The sequence below is a fragment of the Lonchura striata genome, chromosome 2, assembly GCF_050655825.1.
Source record: "Lonchura striata isolate lonStrDom1 chromosome 2, ASM5065582v1, whole genome shotgun sequence".
NCBI lineage: Eukaryota > Metazoa > Chordata > Aves > Passeriformes > Estrildidae > Lonchura > Lonchura striata.
The window spans coordinates 108375007-108394712 of record NC_140704.1 but is presented as its reverse complement, the minus strand read 5'-3'; the positions used below and the strand labels follow the sequence as shown (position 1 = coordinate 108394712).

At 37.7% G+C, this 19706-nt stretch overlaps 1 protein-coding gene across 2 annotated transcripts in view; it reads right to left on the bottom strand.

Annotated features, from left to right (window-relative positions):
• The window catches only part of MYOM1 (myomesin 1), a 73646-nt gene that overhangs the window by 33719 nt on the left and 20221 nt on the right, over window positions 1–19706 (bottom strand). The window contains exons 6-18 of one of the 2 annotated variants that reach the window (XM_077784125.2): window positions 17620–17712; window positions 16644–16732; window positions 16456–16515; window positions 14924–15088; window positions 14169–14330; window positions 10888–11029; window positions 8759–8958; window positions 7146–7202; window positions 6654–6778; window positions 4849–5032; window positions 3910–4084; window positions 1541–1662; window positions 297–623 (exon numbers count right to left, since the gene is read on the bottom strand). In XM_077784125.2, coding sequence (XP_077640251.1) covers window positions 297–623; window positions 1541–1662; window positions 3910–4084; window positions 4849–5032; window positions 6654–6778; window positions 7146–7202; window positions 8759–8958; window positions 10888–11029; window positions 14169–14330; window positions 14924–15088; window positions 16456–16515; window positions 16644–16732; window positions 17620–17712 — 1901 coding nt within the window. The remainder of the gene's footprint in view (window positions 1–296; window positions 624–1540; window positions 1663–3909; window positions 4085–4848; window positions 5033–6653; window positions 6779–7145; window positions 7203–8758; window positions 8959–10887; window positions 11030–14168; window positions 14331–14923; window positions 15089–16455; window positions 16516–16643; window positions 16733–17619; window positions 17713–19706) is intronic. The other variant, XM_021551514.4, reaches the window with a different exon arrangement.

The window sequence follows — 19706 nt, the reverse complement described above, 5'->3', positions numbered from 1 at the left end:
AAGTGATTTAGAAATAATATATCACCTTGGATACGTTAATATTCAGTCAAACAAGCCTTTAAATTACTAACCATATTGATGTGTTTCACTTTCATTAACCACTGAGTTTGTAAAATTATCTCCAATCCCATTACATGCATAATGATCTTAATGGAGAGCTGACCACATAATTATTGGTTTGATAGAAGATACATCACTGTAGAGCATGTCCATGTGTAGCACAGTTGAACAAAAGTTACAGCAGTCTGAAGTGGACCTACCAAAGCAGCAAAATCTATTTATTCATTAATTCTCACCTGTTTCTTTCTTCTTTGTAACTTTTTCCACTGTCAAAAGATCCCCAGGTCGAGACTTACTTGCCTGCTTAGCAGCAACATTTTGTGGTGCAGATGTGACAGCATCCTTAACCATTTCTCTGATGTTCCTGTCTCCTGTTCTCCCCAGTTTGCCACAGCTACTGGGCAGTGTCTTTCTATTAAATTTAGCATTGCATTTTAGCAAAGCATCTGTGTCAAAGATAGGCTGGGAGGCCTCATGCATGCCTTCCCAGCTGGTAGTGCGGTCTGTTAGTCCAGCAGCTTTACCACTCAGTTCAGGACACACACCATGAAGCAATCCTCCCCCTATAATTGCCAGAAAACAGCAAAGACATTTGGATTTAGAACACATTCTATTTTCTTAATTTAGGCAACAGAGTTAAGAAATGCATGCAGTGAACAATACAGCTAAGTATGACAAGTCACTGTGTTTACGCACAAAATGTTAAGCTTGAATTCAAGAAAATTTGAAATGCATAGAATTCCTCTCAGCCTGCTCACAAATAATGCCTTTTAAAATAATGGCTAGTATTCAGAACAGAAAAAAATGTAAAGTTAATAGTATTACTTTGCTACAGTTATTTTAGTCTTAGATCTTCCAGGTCACATTTGTGTTTCTATGAAGATGATCTCACAAAATTGCCCTAGGCCACATGTCTCTGCTTGAAGGTTGAGAGGTATGCAGCTTCAATACAAACGGGAGTGAGGGTGTTGCAGACATACAATTCATTCTAGTCCAATGATCTCATTAATCTTTATGGATTAGTTCAGGCAGTGGCAAACAGAAACAATCCATCAGCACAGGGAGAACACACAGGGTTATAGAAGGTTTACAGACAACATAATGCACTATTAGGTTTAGTCACAGAAACAAATTTCTTAGGAACTGACTATATATAGGATGATGTGCATTCAAGGTGATATACCAGATTACAGAATCAGAATGACATTCCCATTTTCCAGGATACCTATTAAGTGAATTGGCAGTGCTCTCATACAGTGGTTCAAAAGAAACGCCTGAAGAAAAACTGGATGGTGAAGGTGAACAGTCTACAAGAGGGCAGTGAGTGTGAAACTATGTCTGTGAGACTATAGGATCTATGGATAAATTATTATTTATGGACAACATTGTGAATCAAAGCAATTAATTAGTCACTAATAATTACTGAGAACATATTTACTTAATTAATTACCATTGAAAGGGGCAATGGAAAATAGCTTACCAATGGCTGCTTTCACCTCTATAGGCTCTGATTCCTGTGAAAATTCACTGAGTCCTGCTGCATTAACAGCTCTGACTCTGAAAATGTAGTTCTCACCAGTGCTGAGCCCATGGCAAACAAATCTAAAACAAACCAGTCAAGAAATACTTAGGAAGTATTATAAAGGAAATGAAAGTTTTAAGGGGGAAAAGAAAGCATTTCTTCCATGATATTTATCCTGGTTTCTAAAAACCAAGGACAAACCATGACCCCAGCTGCTTATATGAAGGTCAGAGAATGCAGAATCAGGGCATCTCATTCACACAGGAAAGTCAAAACTCATCTCTTTTAAGACACACTATTTCAACACTCTTTCCTTCTTAAGAGTCACACACGTTTCTGTGTTACCAGAGGGTCTTCCTTACTTCTGCCTGTGTATAAAATACACACTTCCTAATAGAAAAATGTGACAATCTGCACAGGTAAGGTCTATTTTGCTTCTTGTGGGATATTTTCCTGACACAAGTAAAAGACACATGTAGCACAGGTTCCCATAAATCCCTTCCAATCATAAATGAAAAATTTCAGAGTTCAAAAAAATGACTGGGTATTGTACAGGAGATAAATTATTTTTGTACTTCACTTTCTTGCTTCAATACATGACAATAATCCACGTCAGACAAATTCTTTTAGTTGAAGATGTTTACTTGATAATTTAATTGCCATATTAAAAAAACACTCATAAATTTTCTCTGGCATCTACCCTGAAAACATAAAATTTCCAAAGACAGGAATCGTTTATTTAGGAATAGATTGTGTTATGGAAATTTAATTTTTTTGTTTAAACCCCATTTATTTTTCAATAGGTATCTTAAGTGTATTTTATTCCACGTTACTTTGATTTTTTTTCTGCTTCATAATGTAGTAATAATTGCACTACCAATGCTGATGTCACACAATTGCATATGAAGCAACTACAATGTGGAAAACAAAATCAAAGTTTAATTTTGGTGCGAGAAAAGAAAACCTGAATCAAAATTTTCAAAGTGGAATTTTCCCTACCCATTCTGTCAGACTTTTCCAAATCATTTGCTTTCACCAGGATGTGTGCAGAATTTCAAAATATCAAAGTATACTGCATAAGGCAAACTACGAACTGCAGCTAATGCTTTAAGATTGACTCAACCAGAAAATCCAAAGTTAACAGACAGCATATGCCTGACTACATCATATATTATATCACACTGACTAAAAATGCAGTGATAGAAACCTATGCAGTGCACTTGTATCACAATATATAGTAACTCAGAACAATATTTTTAATTCTATGATGATTAAAGGTCACATATCATATTTTAAAACAAGCAGAGAACATGAAACATCACCCACTTTCAATATAACTGCAACATCACTCATAAAAATAGATATGAAAGGATGTAATAATGGCACACATAAATATAAATGCAATATAAATGTACTAAAGATTACATAAAGGAAATTGTTGTGTCTGTGTTCAACCAAATGAGATTTTAGGTACTTCTGATATACTAAGCATTCACAATGCCCTTCTAAACAGCAGAGCTGGTCCAGGAGTATTTAGCAGAGTCTTACTTATTGTAATAAGGGTTGTCATGGATAGCATGTACAAATTAGCAGAATCAAGCAGAGATTACTTCTGTATTGACATCAATCCACTTGAGGAAAAGGTTCTGCACTTACTCTTTCGGACTATGAAGATTGCATACTTATTCAAACAAAACAAAATCTGATTTATCTTAGGAAGTTTTAAATTTTGATTATTTTTTTCTGAGTGGAGACCAATCTTTATATTGGTAAGAAATGTGGGTTTGTACCCAATATTTAAGAATGTTAATTAATTTATTGATGATTACAAGTGAAAGAGCAGTCAGAAAGAAATATTTTTAGTGAGATATAGTCCACATGTCCTCCTGACAGTCCAGCTACACAGTCCAGAAATGTTTAGAGCAGTCTTCCAAAACAAAGCACTTTGCTTCCAAACTTATGCAGCTTACTTTTCCACATTTGTAACTTCAGTCATTCCTCAATGTCCTGCTTTTCATCATGCTGATAAGCTGTACAATAGCTAGACATAGTAATCTGCTTTTCTTTTCTTCATTAGCAATGTCCATATTTCTTTCCCTTTGACTAATTGTTTCTAATATAAGGTTAATTATAATTTCTCTTTGGACAAAACTCACTGTTTGAAATGCTTTTTTACAACTTAAGAGCCTCATATGCAAGAGGAATTCCAGACTGCTGGCTACCACTGAGAGATTAGCTCTGCTACTACTAAAGGCTGGAAAGCAAATTTATCCAGTAAATCAGACAGACACTGGTGACCATAATTTCCAAGTTTTAATATTAATTACCTTGTGCCTTTCACTGGATTGTTGTTACATGGTTCCCAACGACCAGATCCTTCCACACTTGACTCAATGTAGTACCCAACCAGCTCCTTGGCATCTGGAGGCTCTGTCCAAGTGACAACAACTGAAGTATCTGTATTCCTAGTTGGCATAATACGGCCAGGAGCTTTGGGAATATCTGTGGGTGAGAAGCAAAAATAAATGAGTGGCCTGCTGGTTAAAACTTACAAATAAAATAAACATGAAATTCTATTCTTGATTATACTAGCATGACTAGTACAGATTTAACCTTTAAAAAACTGCTCTGATTTAAATTAAATAATCTATCAGGACAGGATATGAGATGTTTTACTGTTCTAAAAAATGTATTCCATGGGCATCCAAATGCTCTGAGAAGTCAATATGAAGTGAACAGAGATCATTTGGGGATTGGATTGAAATCTGCATTGCTGTTTGGGAAAAAATTGGTGATGTAGGTGTAGCTACTGATGGCTTTCTGTATTGAACATCTTGGCTCCTCTTCCAGTGAAAATTGTCTCTGCTTTCGTGCAAGTATTAAATTTTTCACTTGAGTTTAATTTGGCAAACAAGGAAGGTTAGACTCTGCTGATGTCTGGGCTTATTTTCAATAAAGACTCTAAGTAAAACAAAGCATTTTTGTACTTCTTTGAGTTTTCATTTTCTTTTGCTATTTGCAGTCTTTGCAGTTCTTGGCATCATTATATGCAGCTTAATTTCCTTGCTTTGCATCTGTCATTTGACTACATTAAAGGTTGAGCAACCCAAACAAAAATTATTTTAGCTAAAGGGAATAAATCACTGACTGCTTTTCATACACTTGAATTATTTTCTGGGCAGCTACCTGCCTGCAGACAAAACAATTACATCACAAACTGGAAAGTTACCCTGTGCATAATTTAATATACACAATCACACACTTACCGAGTTTGTCATCCACTATGGTGGCTTCAGTTGCTTCTGAGGGTTCACCAATTCCAGCTGAATTGCAGCAGCGAACTCGGAAGCAGTAGGATTTGCCTTCAGACAAATCAAAAACTGCAAAGCGAGGGGACTTCACAGGGATCTCGGTGTTCACCCTTTGCCAGTCCTCTGTGCCAGCAACACACTGCAGTCAAACCCAGAAATCATGTTTAGAACAGAAGTATCTGAAGGCTGAGCATCTCACACAGCAAGGCTTTCTCCCTGGACCACTGAATTCATGTCTGCTGTGGAGAATAGGGAGACACATCTTTTCTTTGGGGCTTTCCACAGAGTGAGCATATTTCAAAGCTTATGAATCTGCCAGATGTTCACTTACTCCAGAAAACATACATGAAAGTTTACTGGTTTTAATATACCAGAGCTAAACCCTCTCCACTGCAAGGAAGTGATGTTATTTGCTGCACCCAGTCTGGACCACTTTCAAAATGAGTTTTGCAGATATTCAACATTATTCTAGGAGCAAAACCCTAACATTACCACTTTGTTCTAGATGCACTTGTGGCACTCTTGGTGTTTTTGGGGTGGATTTCAGAATTAATAATGATTTGACCCTCATTTTCCATTAAAAAAAAAAAAAGAAATTAAGTTTTGAATTGTTTTTACTTCCTTGCCTAGAAATTCTACATACCATGATCACTTATACCACTAACACTAGTGATTGATTTTTTGCTTTGATTTACATTAAGTATAATTTCAAGTAAATGTTTCTGGTTTCTGAGGGATTAAAATTCTTATCTGACTATGTGACATTAGTGCTGAATACTCAGCATGCAATCAATTATTAAAAAACTTTCTTATGTGAAACTCAAAATTCATATATTCACCCTCTCTAAGGCTGTTGCTAAGAGAAACTAATTTATTTAGACAAGACTTTGTATGAGAGATGGAAAACACATAATGGGAAGATATTTATGTCTCCCTTGATGACACCTCTAGACTGATAGGAAAAAACATGGATAAAAAAAGTTTATGAGCCAAGAGATGCTAGTAGAAAGGGTGATGGTGTGAAGAATTTTCTAAGATAGCAGCCATGCAAAAACACCTCAGGAAAGCAGGTGAAATTAAAACTGATTCTGAAAAATTAATTAAAAATTAAAACTGAAATTCAATCTGATTCTGCTCAAGGAGATCAGAACAGAAATTTTGTGGTCTTTGTTGAGTTGGTAGAGCAAATGGAAAGCTAATGCAGAGGATGAACATGAAAAGGCAGCTGGAATAGAAAGTGCTGATGACAAGAAACTTGCAAAATGCTTCCATCCAAAATGTTAGCAATCTGTCCTTCCAGACACGCTTCATGTATGCAAATTTTATATGTATAATTAAATATATAATATCATATATGTCTATAATATATATTAATGAGATACATATACATAAAAATAAACATGCATTTTATATGTGTGTGTATATTTATATATATATACACATAATCACTTGACTTTGCTCTGTGCTTTCACATTATAGAAGGAGTTTTGTTCTCTCTACTCCAGGTAGGTCAATGACACAATTCAAGAACAATATTAGTGGGTGTGACACATTCTTCATTTACTTTCCTATTTCCCATCTTTCTTTTATTCCTAGTTTATCTTAATTTACAGTTTGACAGTTATTTTGATGGACTTCTAATCCTTGCCCTAATTTGCAAGTCTCAGACAGAAATGAGAGTTAGCCAGAGGTCCAGAAGAGATGAACAAAACAAATGTAAACTATTGCCACAGCAAGATTCTGATTTTGTCCAATTTTACCTTTTCCACAAAGTACATGATACCCTCATGGCCCCGCTGTCCTGGAGGTTTCCAGCTAAGCACAACATAGTTCTTGGTGGCCTCAATAACTTGGAGGTCTGTGGGTGGACCAGGAACAACACCCTCTGAAGGACAGGGAAGAATAGGAAAGGGAACTTGGATTTAATTCTTCCATTTTTGTATCAGAATTAGCATCATAATTAAACAATAGGAGTATCATTATACCTCAGCACTTCATTTTTTTTTAATGTAGAGTTAAAAGTTTTCTAAATATTTGGTTTAAATTTCCTTCTTTTAATTCTAAGCATGATTTCATTAGGTCCTGAATAATGAAACTTCACCTCAAAAAACAAGTTATTGAATTATTCAAGGTCAAGTGACTCTCAGAACAACAAATTTTGGGTGTGTGCCAAAGTCCACTTCACTCAGAGCTTTCCTAATTACTCAACCAGCTTCACATTAGACATTTGTAGGCAAAAGGGCTGTGTTTACCTGCAGGTTCTTCCTCAGTCACAATAATCTGTCCAGTCCAAGGAGCAGAAGGGTGACCTGAAACAAATGTCAGAGATAAAACAATGAGAACAATCGGAAAACTGACTCTTTTGTGGTTCAGAACAATTGCAAGATCCCAATGAGCTCAATTTTTGGTTAATGCTGTGGCTGTTGCCCATGTAGCAAGCTAGTTACCCAGGCTATTGAGAGCAGCTCAGCATTTAACAGCTAGAAAACTTAATCCACTGAAACATCTATTCCTTCCTAAAATGTCACTGAAGTCTCCTAGGTGACAAGGTATTTAGTTCACTCAGCTCATCATTTTCAGAGAACTAATTTCAGCTTTATTTCCATCCTCTATCCCTTTGGTTTAACAGTTCACTTATTAAAGGAGCATCCAAATTCCTGCAGGCTGCATCTTGTCTCTTTTTAAGTGCTTTCTCTCATATTACCAGCTTGTAAATCATGGGTCACAGTCACAAACAGCAACAGCTCAGCCTGACTCAGCATGTCTACTTGATAAACTTGGGTGTCTCCCTGAGTAACCAATATGTTATCACACTATTGCAGTTATGCAGCTTTCAGGTCAGTGCACTTTCAGAGATAATTTTTGCAAACATTGATCTCCGCCTCCATGTTGTTCACCTTACATTGGCTGATTTGATTTGGAGATGAAAGAAGAGAGGAAGCAAGTGGGGAGAAAAATGATGAGGGATGAGAGCAAGAGATATAACAGGAATAGAGCACCAAACCCAGACTTCACCTTCTGTGACAGCTTCCATGCTGCTCATTGAGAAGAAGAGCCCTCTGCCCTCCCCAGGCAGGGTTTCACATGTCTGACTGAGTGCAATTTGGCAGTGCCAAATCTCCTTCCTCTAGCCTTTTGTTTTATCTTGAATGGAAACCTAGATTATCTGGCTGCAGCACTGTACACAGTAGCTCATACAAGCTGGGACCGTGGGAGCACTGTAGCTTTGTATCCCTTCACCATTTTAAATTGCAAAATCCCAGAAACATGTAGAAATAGATTTTTTAATAGAAGTATAAATTTATTTTAGGCATGTGATTATGCCATATGCATAGAGCGGTGGTTTTGGAAGCAAAATGTCTGAGACATTGTGAGGCCACAGGAGAAATATCCTTGACTTGTAAAATGCTAACCTTAAAGCAGAGATCCTGGGATCTGTTGGGCTGTCCTGGTGTCGTTCTGGTTATTGCAAGACTTGGATTGTCACACGAGAACAGAATCAGCCACCCTTGTCTGTGGCTCAGAGAGAGACTATTCACAGGATCTGTTTAGCTATTTTATTGGCTGAACAAAAGCAAATCTCTCTAGGCAATTAAACTCTCCTGTGCCCTTTCTGCCCCTTTCTGCAAGTTTGAAGCATAGCACCGCAGTCAGCCAAAGCTATTTCAGCAGATAGAACACAGTGCAAAGAGCACCGAGATTATTTCTTCTTGGCAAAGCTGTCACCAAAGAATATTTTGGCTTTACATTGCTCCCTCTGGTGGGATTTTGAAGGCTTGTGAGTTGATAGTCCTATTTTTTTTTTTTTTTTAATGAGTTGAGACCTCTTAAACCTCTCATGCAACCTGTAAAAAGCACATCTTACTTCTAAGCCTGGCTCTGTCTGCAGGATCCAGAGCAGCCACAGGCTCTGACACCCGGGATGGCAGGCTGACACCAGCTTTGTTCACAGCTCGGACTCGGAAAATATAGGAACGGCCTTCAATCAGACCAGTGACAGGAAAACGAGCAAACTTCACAGGATTCTCATTGCACTGGGTCCAGTGGGAGGTGCCAACCTCACACCTGAAAAACACAAACAGCAAGAGCAGTGCTGGGAAGGGGAAAACATGGACTCAGGGCACCCCCACGCCTTGGCAGCTTCGCCATCTGTTCGTGATCATTGGCTGGCCTGCGCCAGTTTCCTCAGCAGAATTGTGTAGTGGTGACATCAAAGCAGCTGCACCAAGGCGTCAGGCTGAAGTACCAGCTGGGCATGCACTAAATCCCTCACAGCTGCACCCTTCTTTCCTGAACTGAAAAAGCGATAAGAGCAGACTCGCTTCACTGTTTAAACCCCCCAAGCATGCTTAGGGAGCGTCAGCTTTAGCTTACTTGAAGGGACAGGAAATATGCAGCCCTTGCAGTTGCCAGAAGGACACTGCTTCAGTGCACAATGCTGCACTGTCCATCCCACAAGGTGCTGGGCTTCATGGGGTGCAGAATCCCCCACTGTGAGTTCTGGGAGCAGCCCAGCACTAAGATAGCTGTGACGGGTGTTAAAGTGGGTTATGGCAGAACGAAAATAGGACAAATACCCACTTCAACTCAGGGAGGCAGGAGAAGCCTGTGGTGATGGCTTCCCTGTATCCAGCAACATGGTCAACAGAAGCGTGACCTTTCAGCTTGGAAGAGATATCTGGTGAGGTAGCTACCAAGGAAAAGGTTACAGTTGCTACCCAGATTTCTTGGTACATGCAAGAATCTCTCCTGACAATTGTTACCATCCCACTCAGGGTGGTTTTGTAGCTCTTGTGTCTGCTTGGAGTGAGGGGTGCCCAAGCTTTGCTTCTACCATTAGCACAGATCAGTCCTGCTGGCTCAAGTCATGCCCTCAACTCCACAAGGCAGTTAGGGGCTACCCTGCCTGAATATTTGGCTCCTTAAATACCTTTAGTGGGATCCAACACTGGACAGCAGTAACACAGCTTTGAATTTGGGAGCAAATGCAGAATAAACAAGGTGAACACAACTGAAACAGCAAAATGCCATTTCTCTTGCATTTACTTTCAGTGCTAGCATCCCTCAATAGCCTAGTTTTAAAATGAGATATCGTTCAGAGTCTAGTCCTGACTTTTGTTTAGGATTTTTCAATGAATGTTAAAGAGCCATAGCTTAGATCTAGCAGAGCATAGTTACAGCAGTGACTGGTACTCAAAAGTTATCAAAACAGTAAAGTTGTATTTGAGTGTTAGATTTATTTCACAAAGCAATAACCTCTTTTTACAGAGATATACTTTATGCATATTCAAAGGCATAACATAATGGCATATATATATATATATATATATATCTTTGAGTGCTTTTTACATGCATTTGAATAAGCCCGAGGAACCTCATATGGTGAAGTTATTATTAATGGAATTCAAACAAATATTACCAGCACTGAAAATCACTGCAAGTCTCAAAATACTGACTTAATTTCTTAAATCACAGGCTTCTAGGATCCTGACACTGTGTGTAACACAAGGAGGGTTCATATTTTTAAAAGTAATTTCCATGAATCTTGTGAATCTAAGAGCTGGAATAACAACAGCATTTGGGAAATAAATCCAAGTCCCTTTGAGATAGTATTTTGCTTTCTGGTGCATAGTAACTATTAGGAGAGAGGCAAGAAAGCCCTGGTACTGAAGGAGCCACAGCTGCATGATGCAGAAGAGCTTCCCAACACTACAAAATCCTGAGGCCTCTCAAGCCTCAGAGGAAGCAGCAAGGGTTGAGCTGTGCAGATCTGTCAGAATCCTTTCTATGCAATTAAATTAAGCAAGATGTGATTATTTCCATGACAAAACAAAACAAAACAAAACAAAATCAATTTTCTTCTGGCCAGCAGCGAGAATGAAAATAATAAACTACTTCTTTTAGCTCATGCTTTTAAATGTGTCTTTAGTTTTTTGAGTTGGAATGAGCAGCAATACTCAATACTGAATTCTCCAGTCCTGCACACTCACTGACCTGTCAATGAAATACCCAAGGATGGGGTTTCCTCCATCGACAGCAGGTTGCTTCCAGGAGACAATGACATAATCTTTGTTGGCATCTAAGCACTGCACATCTAGTGGTGCTCCAGGGGCTCCAGGGATTTCAGCATCAGCATCTATGAGGATGGAGAAATATGTTTGCAAATATGAATCACAGTTCTTTCACAATTATTAATCATTAAGGACCAAATTATGTTCCTGGTGACCTCAAAAAAGTTTTTGCTTTTATGTTGCTAGTGTTTTTCTTAGTTTTGGCTTTCCTTTGCAACATTTACAAATGTTACTGCAAATGTAATTCACCTAGACATTTTAAATATAATTAGTACCATGCATATTCTGGTTAGGGAGCTGTGAGAGACAATGTTGAACTAAAAACATGGGAGGCAGTCAATAGTTGAATTAAAACTATTCACCCACTGGATATAACAATACTGAATTAAATATCTTATCCCCACTTAGAGTCCTTCATTGTTTGATTTTGGTTGGCTATGAACTGCAAAGGTACCAAAACCTTTTGAAGTTTAATTTCATTACATGTACATTATCCCTGTGGAATAGAAATGTCATAAGGATAAGCACATTATTCCTTTCTAGTGCTTACCACAAATCTGGGACTGCTGGTGTCAAAAGGCCTTGACTCGTGCATCAGCTTCTGGACAAGTCTATCTAAAGCTTTAGAGCATAATGCTGGGCACTGGGTAATTTTTACTGTTTACTAAGCATCTGATTTGTGAGATAGTACAATCTTCATGTAGAGAAAAATAACCTTTGCAGGAAGATTCTGTGAAAGACTTTCAAATAAGAGATGTTGTTTCTCTGCAGGATAACATCAATTTGTACAATTGAGAGCGACCTCAAAAGAAGACCTAAGAGTTATATACCTGAATAAAAAAATCTTGCTAATAAATACTTTTAATACATTCCATATAAACCTGAGTTCTCAAAGAGGTTTAATGTTTCAAGGCATTACATGGTTTTGGTTTACAGTATACAGTAATCCAGATTTTTCCTGATTTTGACTTTCATTAAAAAATGCCTTATTAGAAAATTTAATATGCTTCATTAAGTAAAACAGTAGTCTTCCTAAAAAAAAAAAAGAAAATCCCAGCAACACTTTGGAGAGTCTTCTCTTATAGGCAGAGTAACATCACATGGAGCTTTTGAAGCTCTGCCAATGTTGCCGAGTGCAGGTTCTCATTACAGATAACTCGATGCGTTTTTAAAAATGGTAACATACAGAGTAAACCATCTAGTTAACATCACAGAATACTAAGAACATTAATATAATAACAAAATGTCTTCAGTGACCTCTTTATGACAGGTTTTAATTGCCTGTATTTACCACTTGACAACGTGAGACAACAGTTTCTTTCCAAGACAGAGTGGGAAACAGCTGGGAGAACCACCACTGCTGATCAGCCTCTAGCAGGCTAGGATTTCATCCCTGGTGGCTTGCTGACAAATGATGACCTGTAGCCATGGTAGAGGAGTCACACATGCTCTGGAAGCCCATCTGAATGTGTAACATTATGAGCCTCCCTTCCATTGATACACTGATTCCTGTGACACAAAAAGACAACTGCCCCAGCTTAAATACCAGAGCTGCCATTTAAATAAAAGCTGGCTACAGTAGAGGAAGAGCAATGAAGAATACAGTAGCCAGCCAAGATTGTGGGGACCATTTAAATAGTAATGTAGAATATAATTAATGTAGATAGAAATTGGTAAACACACTCATTGTCTAGGAAGATACTCTACCGAAAGGAGTAGTAGGTTCAGTCAGGTCACACCTGTGTTGCCAGATGTAATAGGATTGAGGGTAATCATTTATTTATATGGCAGCACAATGTAAAACAAATGAAGAAAGATGTCCTATTTCTTGTCACAGAAGCTCATTTCAATAGGCTCTTTCTTCAGGTGCTGAAAACGTCTGCTTCAGTTGTATTTTCTGGGCAGGTTGTTGTCTCACACAGTTCTGCTGGACATGGCAACAAGGAGCCATTCTGGCAATGGTCTCAGAGCCAAGAATTTCCAGAGCTTTTTGAATTAGCATTACACACTTCAGCTGCTTTTAGCAGCTGGGACAGATATAGAATCAGCACACAAGGTGATAGCCACATCTCCTCTTAAAGAAAAAATTCTCAATGGATATTCAGTGAAGTTTTTGATGGTACAAGCAAACAACATTCACAAAAATTACATTTTAATTCTACTCTTCACTGCATTACTTCAGAGAATCACACAGTGGTTGAGATTGGCAGACAGGTCCAGGTATTTCCTAGTTTGGCCCCTGGCTCAAAGCAGAGTCAGCCAGAGCTGGTTGCCCAGGGCCATGTCAAATCAGATTTTTTCTGTCTTCAGGGACTGGGACTGCACAGCCTGTCTGGGTAACCTGTTCCAGTGTTTTCTTTGCTCCTTTCTATCAGGTACAAATGGATAAACTACCCCCATGATCTCTCTTTTCCAGGCTCAACAGTCACAGCTTTCTCAGCTTTTCCTCATATGAAAGATGTTTCAAGCTATAAATCACCTTCACATCCCTTCAGTGGCCTCACTTCAGTGACCCCATGTCTCTTTTGTAGAATTTGATCTAGCACTCTAGATGAGCCCCACCAGTGCTGCATAGATGGCAAGGATCACCTCCACAGCCTGCTGGCAATGTTTTTCCAAATGCAGCCCAGGTTGCCACTGTCTTTGAGACAAAGGCACACGTTCACATTGGTCCACCAGGATCCTTCCTGAAAAGCACCTCTCCAGACAGACATCAGCTTATTCTGCTGCATGAGATTATGCTTCTCCAGCTGCAGATCTTTGCGTTTCCATTCCACTGTATTTTTTCCTGCAGTGTGCATTAGAAAGAACCCCTCAAACTGAACAGAAAATCTTGACAAAAATAGTGCAGTTTAGCTTGCAGTGGGATGGTTACAAAAAAGCATTTGTAACTTATTATGTGCATTTTCCCTCCTTATGACTGATGTTCAGCACTCTGAACATAACACCCTAAATTTCCTCCTCAGAATGTTAATGGAGTTTAGAAATCTTCGGGCACATGACACCAAAGCCTGACGTACGCATGGATTTCTTTCAGAGATAACAACTGGAATGTAAATTGCTAGAATCTATCAATAGAAAATAATTATTCTATTGTGATGGGGGGTGAGAAGGGGAGTGGGGGGAAGCACCTCACGTATCTGATTTTGGGAAGATGTTATCCTTATCTCTGTAGTGAGTTTTGTGCACAACACTGTGTCCTACCTCGAACAAAGACATAACCACTGTACTCTTCATAGTACTCTCCCATCGCCACTCGGAGCGTGTAAAGACCTTCATCTTCCTTGTTTGCATGAGTCAGTGTCAAAGAAGCTCGCTCCCCGCTCCACTGCATCTGGACCCATTTGGATGGTGTAATAAGAACACCTAGGAATCAGAGAAGTTCATGATGAGCACCAGCAGGATCTACTGAGGAATAGATTCTGAATATGGAGAATATATTGGGATAGACTGGAAATACAAAAGAGATCACTCTTATTAGACAACATTCTGTCTTTGAAAACAGTCATAAATTACATTTAATTCTGCTCTTCTTACAACTCTGTCCTTGATTTCAAAGCATTACTTCAGAAAGCAATAGTTTTTTATATATCAGCTGCTACAAAACACTGTGCAAATGCATAAAAACCATCTTGGCATACAAATAAATAAATAGTAAAAGCTACATGAGCTCTATAAATGGACCACATAGATGTTGGCTTCTAATGCTTCTAATGCTTCTAATTCAGATTTTTTTTTAAGAAATAAAAAATCCCTAGAAGACATTTTCATAGTGCTTTGTCAATTTTCTGTGGTTTCACATCAAAATGCTAAATTATGAAACTATTCTAGTTGAAAAAGAGAAAATATCATTGGAAAATGTGAGAAAGTGATGACCAAATCATAATATTGACATAAGCTGAAATAAATAAAGATTTACATGAAAGAAGTTTATATTTCTTCTTTTCAAACATTCTCACCATTTCTGTACCACTCAACGTCTGGTTTGAAGCGCTTGATATCAGGATTGATGACAACTGTGCAGCCCAGACTCATTGTTTCACCTTCTCTCCCAAAGGCTACATCAAACTTGTCAACAAAGCTGATTTCAAACCTGGAAGCATAGCCATGAGGAGTAACAGCAACTGTATAAGATAAAAAAAAAAATCTGGTTTTCTTTCTTTCTGTGAAAAGAGTAGGAAGAAAAAGTACTCAGTCATTATGAATACAGTCCCAGGTAAAGTTCAAGGTATAAACAGGAACAATATGTATATTAAGTCATCATCTTCAGAGGCAATTGCAGGATAATGCAAGTCCTTTCTATTGCAGAGAATTGACTATTTCTTGATTCGTACAACTCCAGTGCTCACAGCTACTTCATTTTAGCAGGGAGAGGCTTCTGCAGAATTTAGTTTCAGAATTTTCAAAATTTCTACGCCAGTGTTTTATCCTAAGGTTTGTTTTATAACTTAAAAAAACTTCTATTTGTGATCAATTATTTGTTTGGGTCAAGTGGATCTTTAGCTTATATAGTTATTTTCTTTCCCCATTTTAACTCCTTGCTCTATCTCAGAGAAGTCATGTGTCCACTTAGCCTTTGTTTTTGTAAGCTAATAAGCCTTTGTGGCTACTATTATTAATATAATAGGTAGCCTGTTTCTATTCTTGTTCCTGAATTTATCTTTCCGGATGCTGAGTGTCCCAAGTGGTGAAGTTTTCCAGGCAGAACATCCTGAGTGCCTTTCACTTGTACTGTACATACATAGCAGAGGGCCTTCCATGTTTGTTTTGGAAACAGCTGAGCTGATAAAAACTAAGGTCACACTCTACTCAACTAGCCTTTACTGATAACTTTCTCTCTTCCTGTGATCAATGAATATATGCAAATAATGACATTTCTTTCCCATAAAGAAGTGCTAGATCCCAAATTTTATTGGAAATATATAGAAGTCTCATCTGTCAAACATTTCATGGGGTTCCTAGGGCACCTTCACCCACACGGCATATGTGGGCAGATTGTCTTATTATCATGGAAGCATGGATGCCGTATTGTTAAAATGTGAGGTTCTCAGGTAAAATAAACTACAGTTTTTACTTTGAGTTATCCCAAAATAGTCTAATTGGGTTCTGGAAACCCAGTTGTGAAACCCAACTTATGAAACCACATAAGCAGCAGATAACAATTAAGTCACCTACTCTGTGTAGGCACAGGCTTCCTCATGCCATGTTTTACATATTGCAAAAGAGGAAGTGGTTCTCTCTTTGACAGATTCTATTTCATAGTGAAGTGAAATATTAACAGGACATTTCTTATATAATCCAATAGACCTAGAAGGCAATGCCATTTCCCTCTGCTAATGAGGCTAACACCATCCCAAATTGTAAAGCTCCACACCCTTGTAGATCAGACCTGCTTCTTTTTAAAAAAAATGTTACTAAATATTCTGCTCAGTCATGTGTCATGGTGTCACAACTATAATTGCAAGTGTCAAAGAAACACATTGTAACTTACATGGAGACAGGGAAAGATTTCTAGCATGCAAAAGACTTGCATCAATTTCTCCTTTGTACCCTAAAAAAAAAAAAGACAAAACTGGTCACTACCACCAAGAGGCAAAGGCTCTGTGAGCCACAAAACCAAAACTGGCAATGTGCATCTTAATAAGAAAAAAACTTTGAAGGAAATGTTTTGCAACCTACTTTTTACCACGAGGGAAGCATAAACCGACACTTCTCCTTTAACATTCATAGCAGAAGCATGGTACTGGGCAGTGTCATCAAATTCACATCTGAAATGATAAAAATTATTAGGCAGAGCAACCAATTGCTCCTTGGCATAGCCTCTCTGGTGTTTTACATTAAGAAAACCCTCAGAAATCTGGGTAAAATCTATAAAGTAAAAGCTTGGGAGACAGACACACTGGACACTGGACTGATTGTAGCCATTAGGTTTTCATCAATGTTAAACCCCTGTGTTTGAAATAAATGTCTCTTTTCAAATATCACTTACAGATTTGAATCTGGGAATACAGTATAAGTAGGAAAAAAAATCTGATAATATTCCTTGCTAATTTACTGTCTTCTACGAAGAGATGCCTAATATGAAACTTGTAGCATGGTAGGTTTCATAAAATATTTTCAAAGGGTATCTGCCAGTAAAAAAATTGTCAAATACAGATTGTTGTTGATTAGGACTTATGTTTTCAATATTTTTAATGCAAAGGGAGTGCAAAGATTTCCTGCTCTTTGATGAGTACTCTAAAAGACCTTTCTTGTATATAACGAGGACATCTCAGTTCTGTTCCTCATTTCAGTAAGAATTGTGAACTTTGCTATATTTGAAAAACAGTTAACTCACATATTTTTACATGTTTAATTGTACTCATCAAGACAGAAAAAGTAATCATAGGTGTCCCACTTTTCTGACTCTGCCATAAATAGAATAACTAGATAAATAATCCAGATAAATAACTCGGGTAAATTGCATGTCCTCTACTGAGGTAAATCAGAACTGCTTCAACATTTAGAAGACAGCATTCACCACAGTTGATATCTCTGATATTACCTGACTTGATATCTCTTACATCCCTAAGAGGTATGTTCACATTTTGCAGGTCTTATTCTATAGCAACATTTCAGCTAAAGCTGTTTGTTAAATCATTTAATATTTCCTTACTCGGTAATCTCCAGGGAATGCAGCCCATATCGACTTTGAATTATATACTTGCCAGGGTGAGCCTGTACATCAATGGGCACATTATTCTTGTACCTATGGAAAAGCAAAGAAGCAGTTACATCACAAAGAGAAGTCATTCTATACTTTAAAAGGTCAGGTGCTTGATATTTGAAGTAGAACATCAGCTTCTGCATGTTTCTCCTTGATAAACTGTAGTCTAACTCCCTGGGAATACATTGCATATCTTTGGAAGTGTAACCTTTCTCTCTTTCTCTTTGACTTGTCCCAGGTAGATTTTATTCTCAAATTAAAAGAAGAAAATAGTCTTGAGTGGGATGAAAATCAGTTCATATTACCACAAACTTCATGTTGCTACTTGTAAAAGAAAGGAGGAGTCACATGAGCAACATCTCAGTGTTTTGTAAATGGCAAATAAAAATTTTGTAGCCTCCTTACTTACTAGCTATCATAAACATTTTGTTTGGTATGCATATTTGACCTACTTTTAAAACCTTTATATACACAAAAATGTCAGGTAGAAAGTTAACTTTTTTGTTTACTTGCAACTTAACAGGGTTAGACTGGAATATACTATGAGTGCTTTCTGGCACAGGTGTATCTTCTGGTAGGAAAGGTTTACTGTTCAAAATTCCCAGTTGTTCAGGTTTGAAGGAATAAATGAACCAGTGCTGATCACTGGTGAGCTGGTACGGCTAATTTCAGAATTTATACAAACACCTTGAGACTCTCATAGTGGAAGAACAGTGGTTCATGACAAAATCTTCCTCTTCAATTGTTGCATAAAATGCCACTTGTGGTGTAACCAAGTAAATGTTTGTCTGAATCTTGTCTTAAGCAGGCACTGGAAATATGGAAAAAACTGGCAATAGAAGTCTAATAAATAAATAAATTGCACTTTGAATTGTATACAGTACATTTGGCATTCACTTGATGTCCATAAGGAAAAAATGTTTCCTAAGAGAGTGTTTTACTGTACATAGCTTCTTCCCTGTTCTTCATAAGGTGTATATACATAAAGTGAAATGATAAAGGAGGATTGATAAAAGTACCTTCATCTTTTACTCTGATGTAGCTTAAATAAATCTTTCTTCTCACAACAGATAACCAGACAAAGAAGTTGCTTCTTCATTTCAGATTTTATATTTTAAACCTTTTGTGATTTTCAGTCAGGATAGGGAAGTGGCCTGGTGTCAGTGCATTGCCTCACTTCACCAAATAAATCAGTAATTAGCCATTTTATTTTCACTAAGAATATTATTGAATATATTTCAAGATGAAGCTATATCCACAATAAATCTGAAAAGTGCCTTTCAGCACCATCAGCATTGTACAATAAAGAATATTTCCCTGGCTAAAAATATTTGGGCATAGTAATACACCAAGTGTTTTCCAAATGCTTAAGTGAGTAAGAACCCTAATGCCTTTCATCCTCATCTTCCTCTCAGAAAAATGTCTATGAAAAGGGACTCAATGCAGGGCAGTACTCTCTATTCTGCACATCAATCATTTGCAAAGATGCCTGACCTCATTACTCTATTATCCTGGCTTAGGCAAAGAATAATACATGAATCCAGCAAGAGTAATACATTCACCATGACTCTTCATCTCATCTGTGAGCTGGTGCCTCCCAGACTGAACTGCCTGAGAACATCAGGGCATTTTTATATTACTTCTAGTGTGTAAAATATTTTAGAAAACAGAATAATGCCATCAGTTCCAGGGTATATGAAATTGTGTAAACAGGACTTAACACCACAGTATCTTTAAATTTTCTCCAAAGGGCTGGGCAATTCTTGGATCCTGTGGCAGCAAAGTTGTTTGGTTGCATGGGGTGCTGTGCAGAAAAAAGCTTTTACTGGGTCATGCCAGTAGCAAGAAGACTTTCACGTCTTTTGTCTTCATTATCAGTTAGTAAAAAGTAATTTATTCAATTTTTGTTTATTTATATTCATCTATAGAAGACTAGGACTCGTGCTAGAAGGACCACTTGTTATTTCTGGAAATGCAAATTCCAGAGCAGCCAAGTCATTAGCTAATGTGGGACTGCAACCTCCCACTGTCATTAG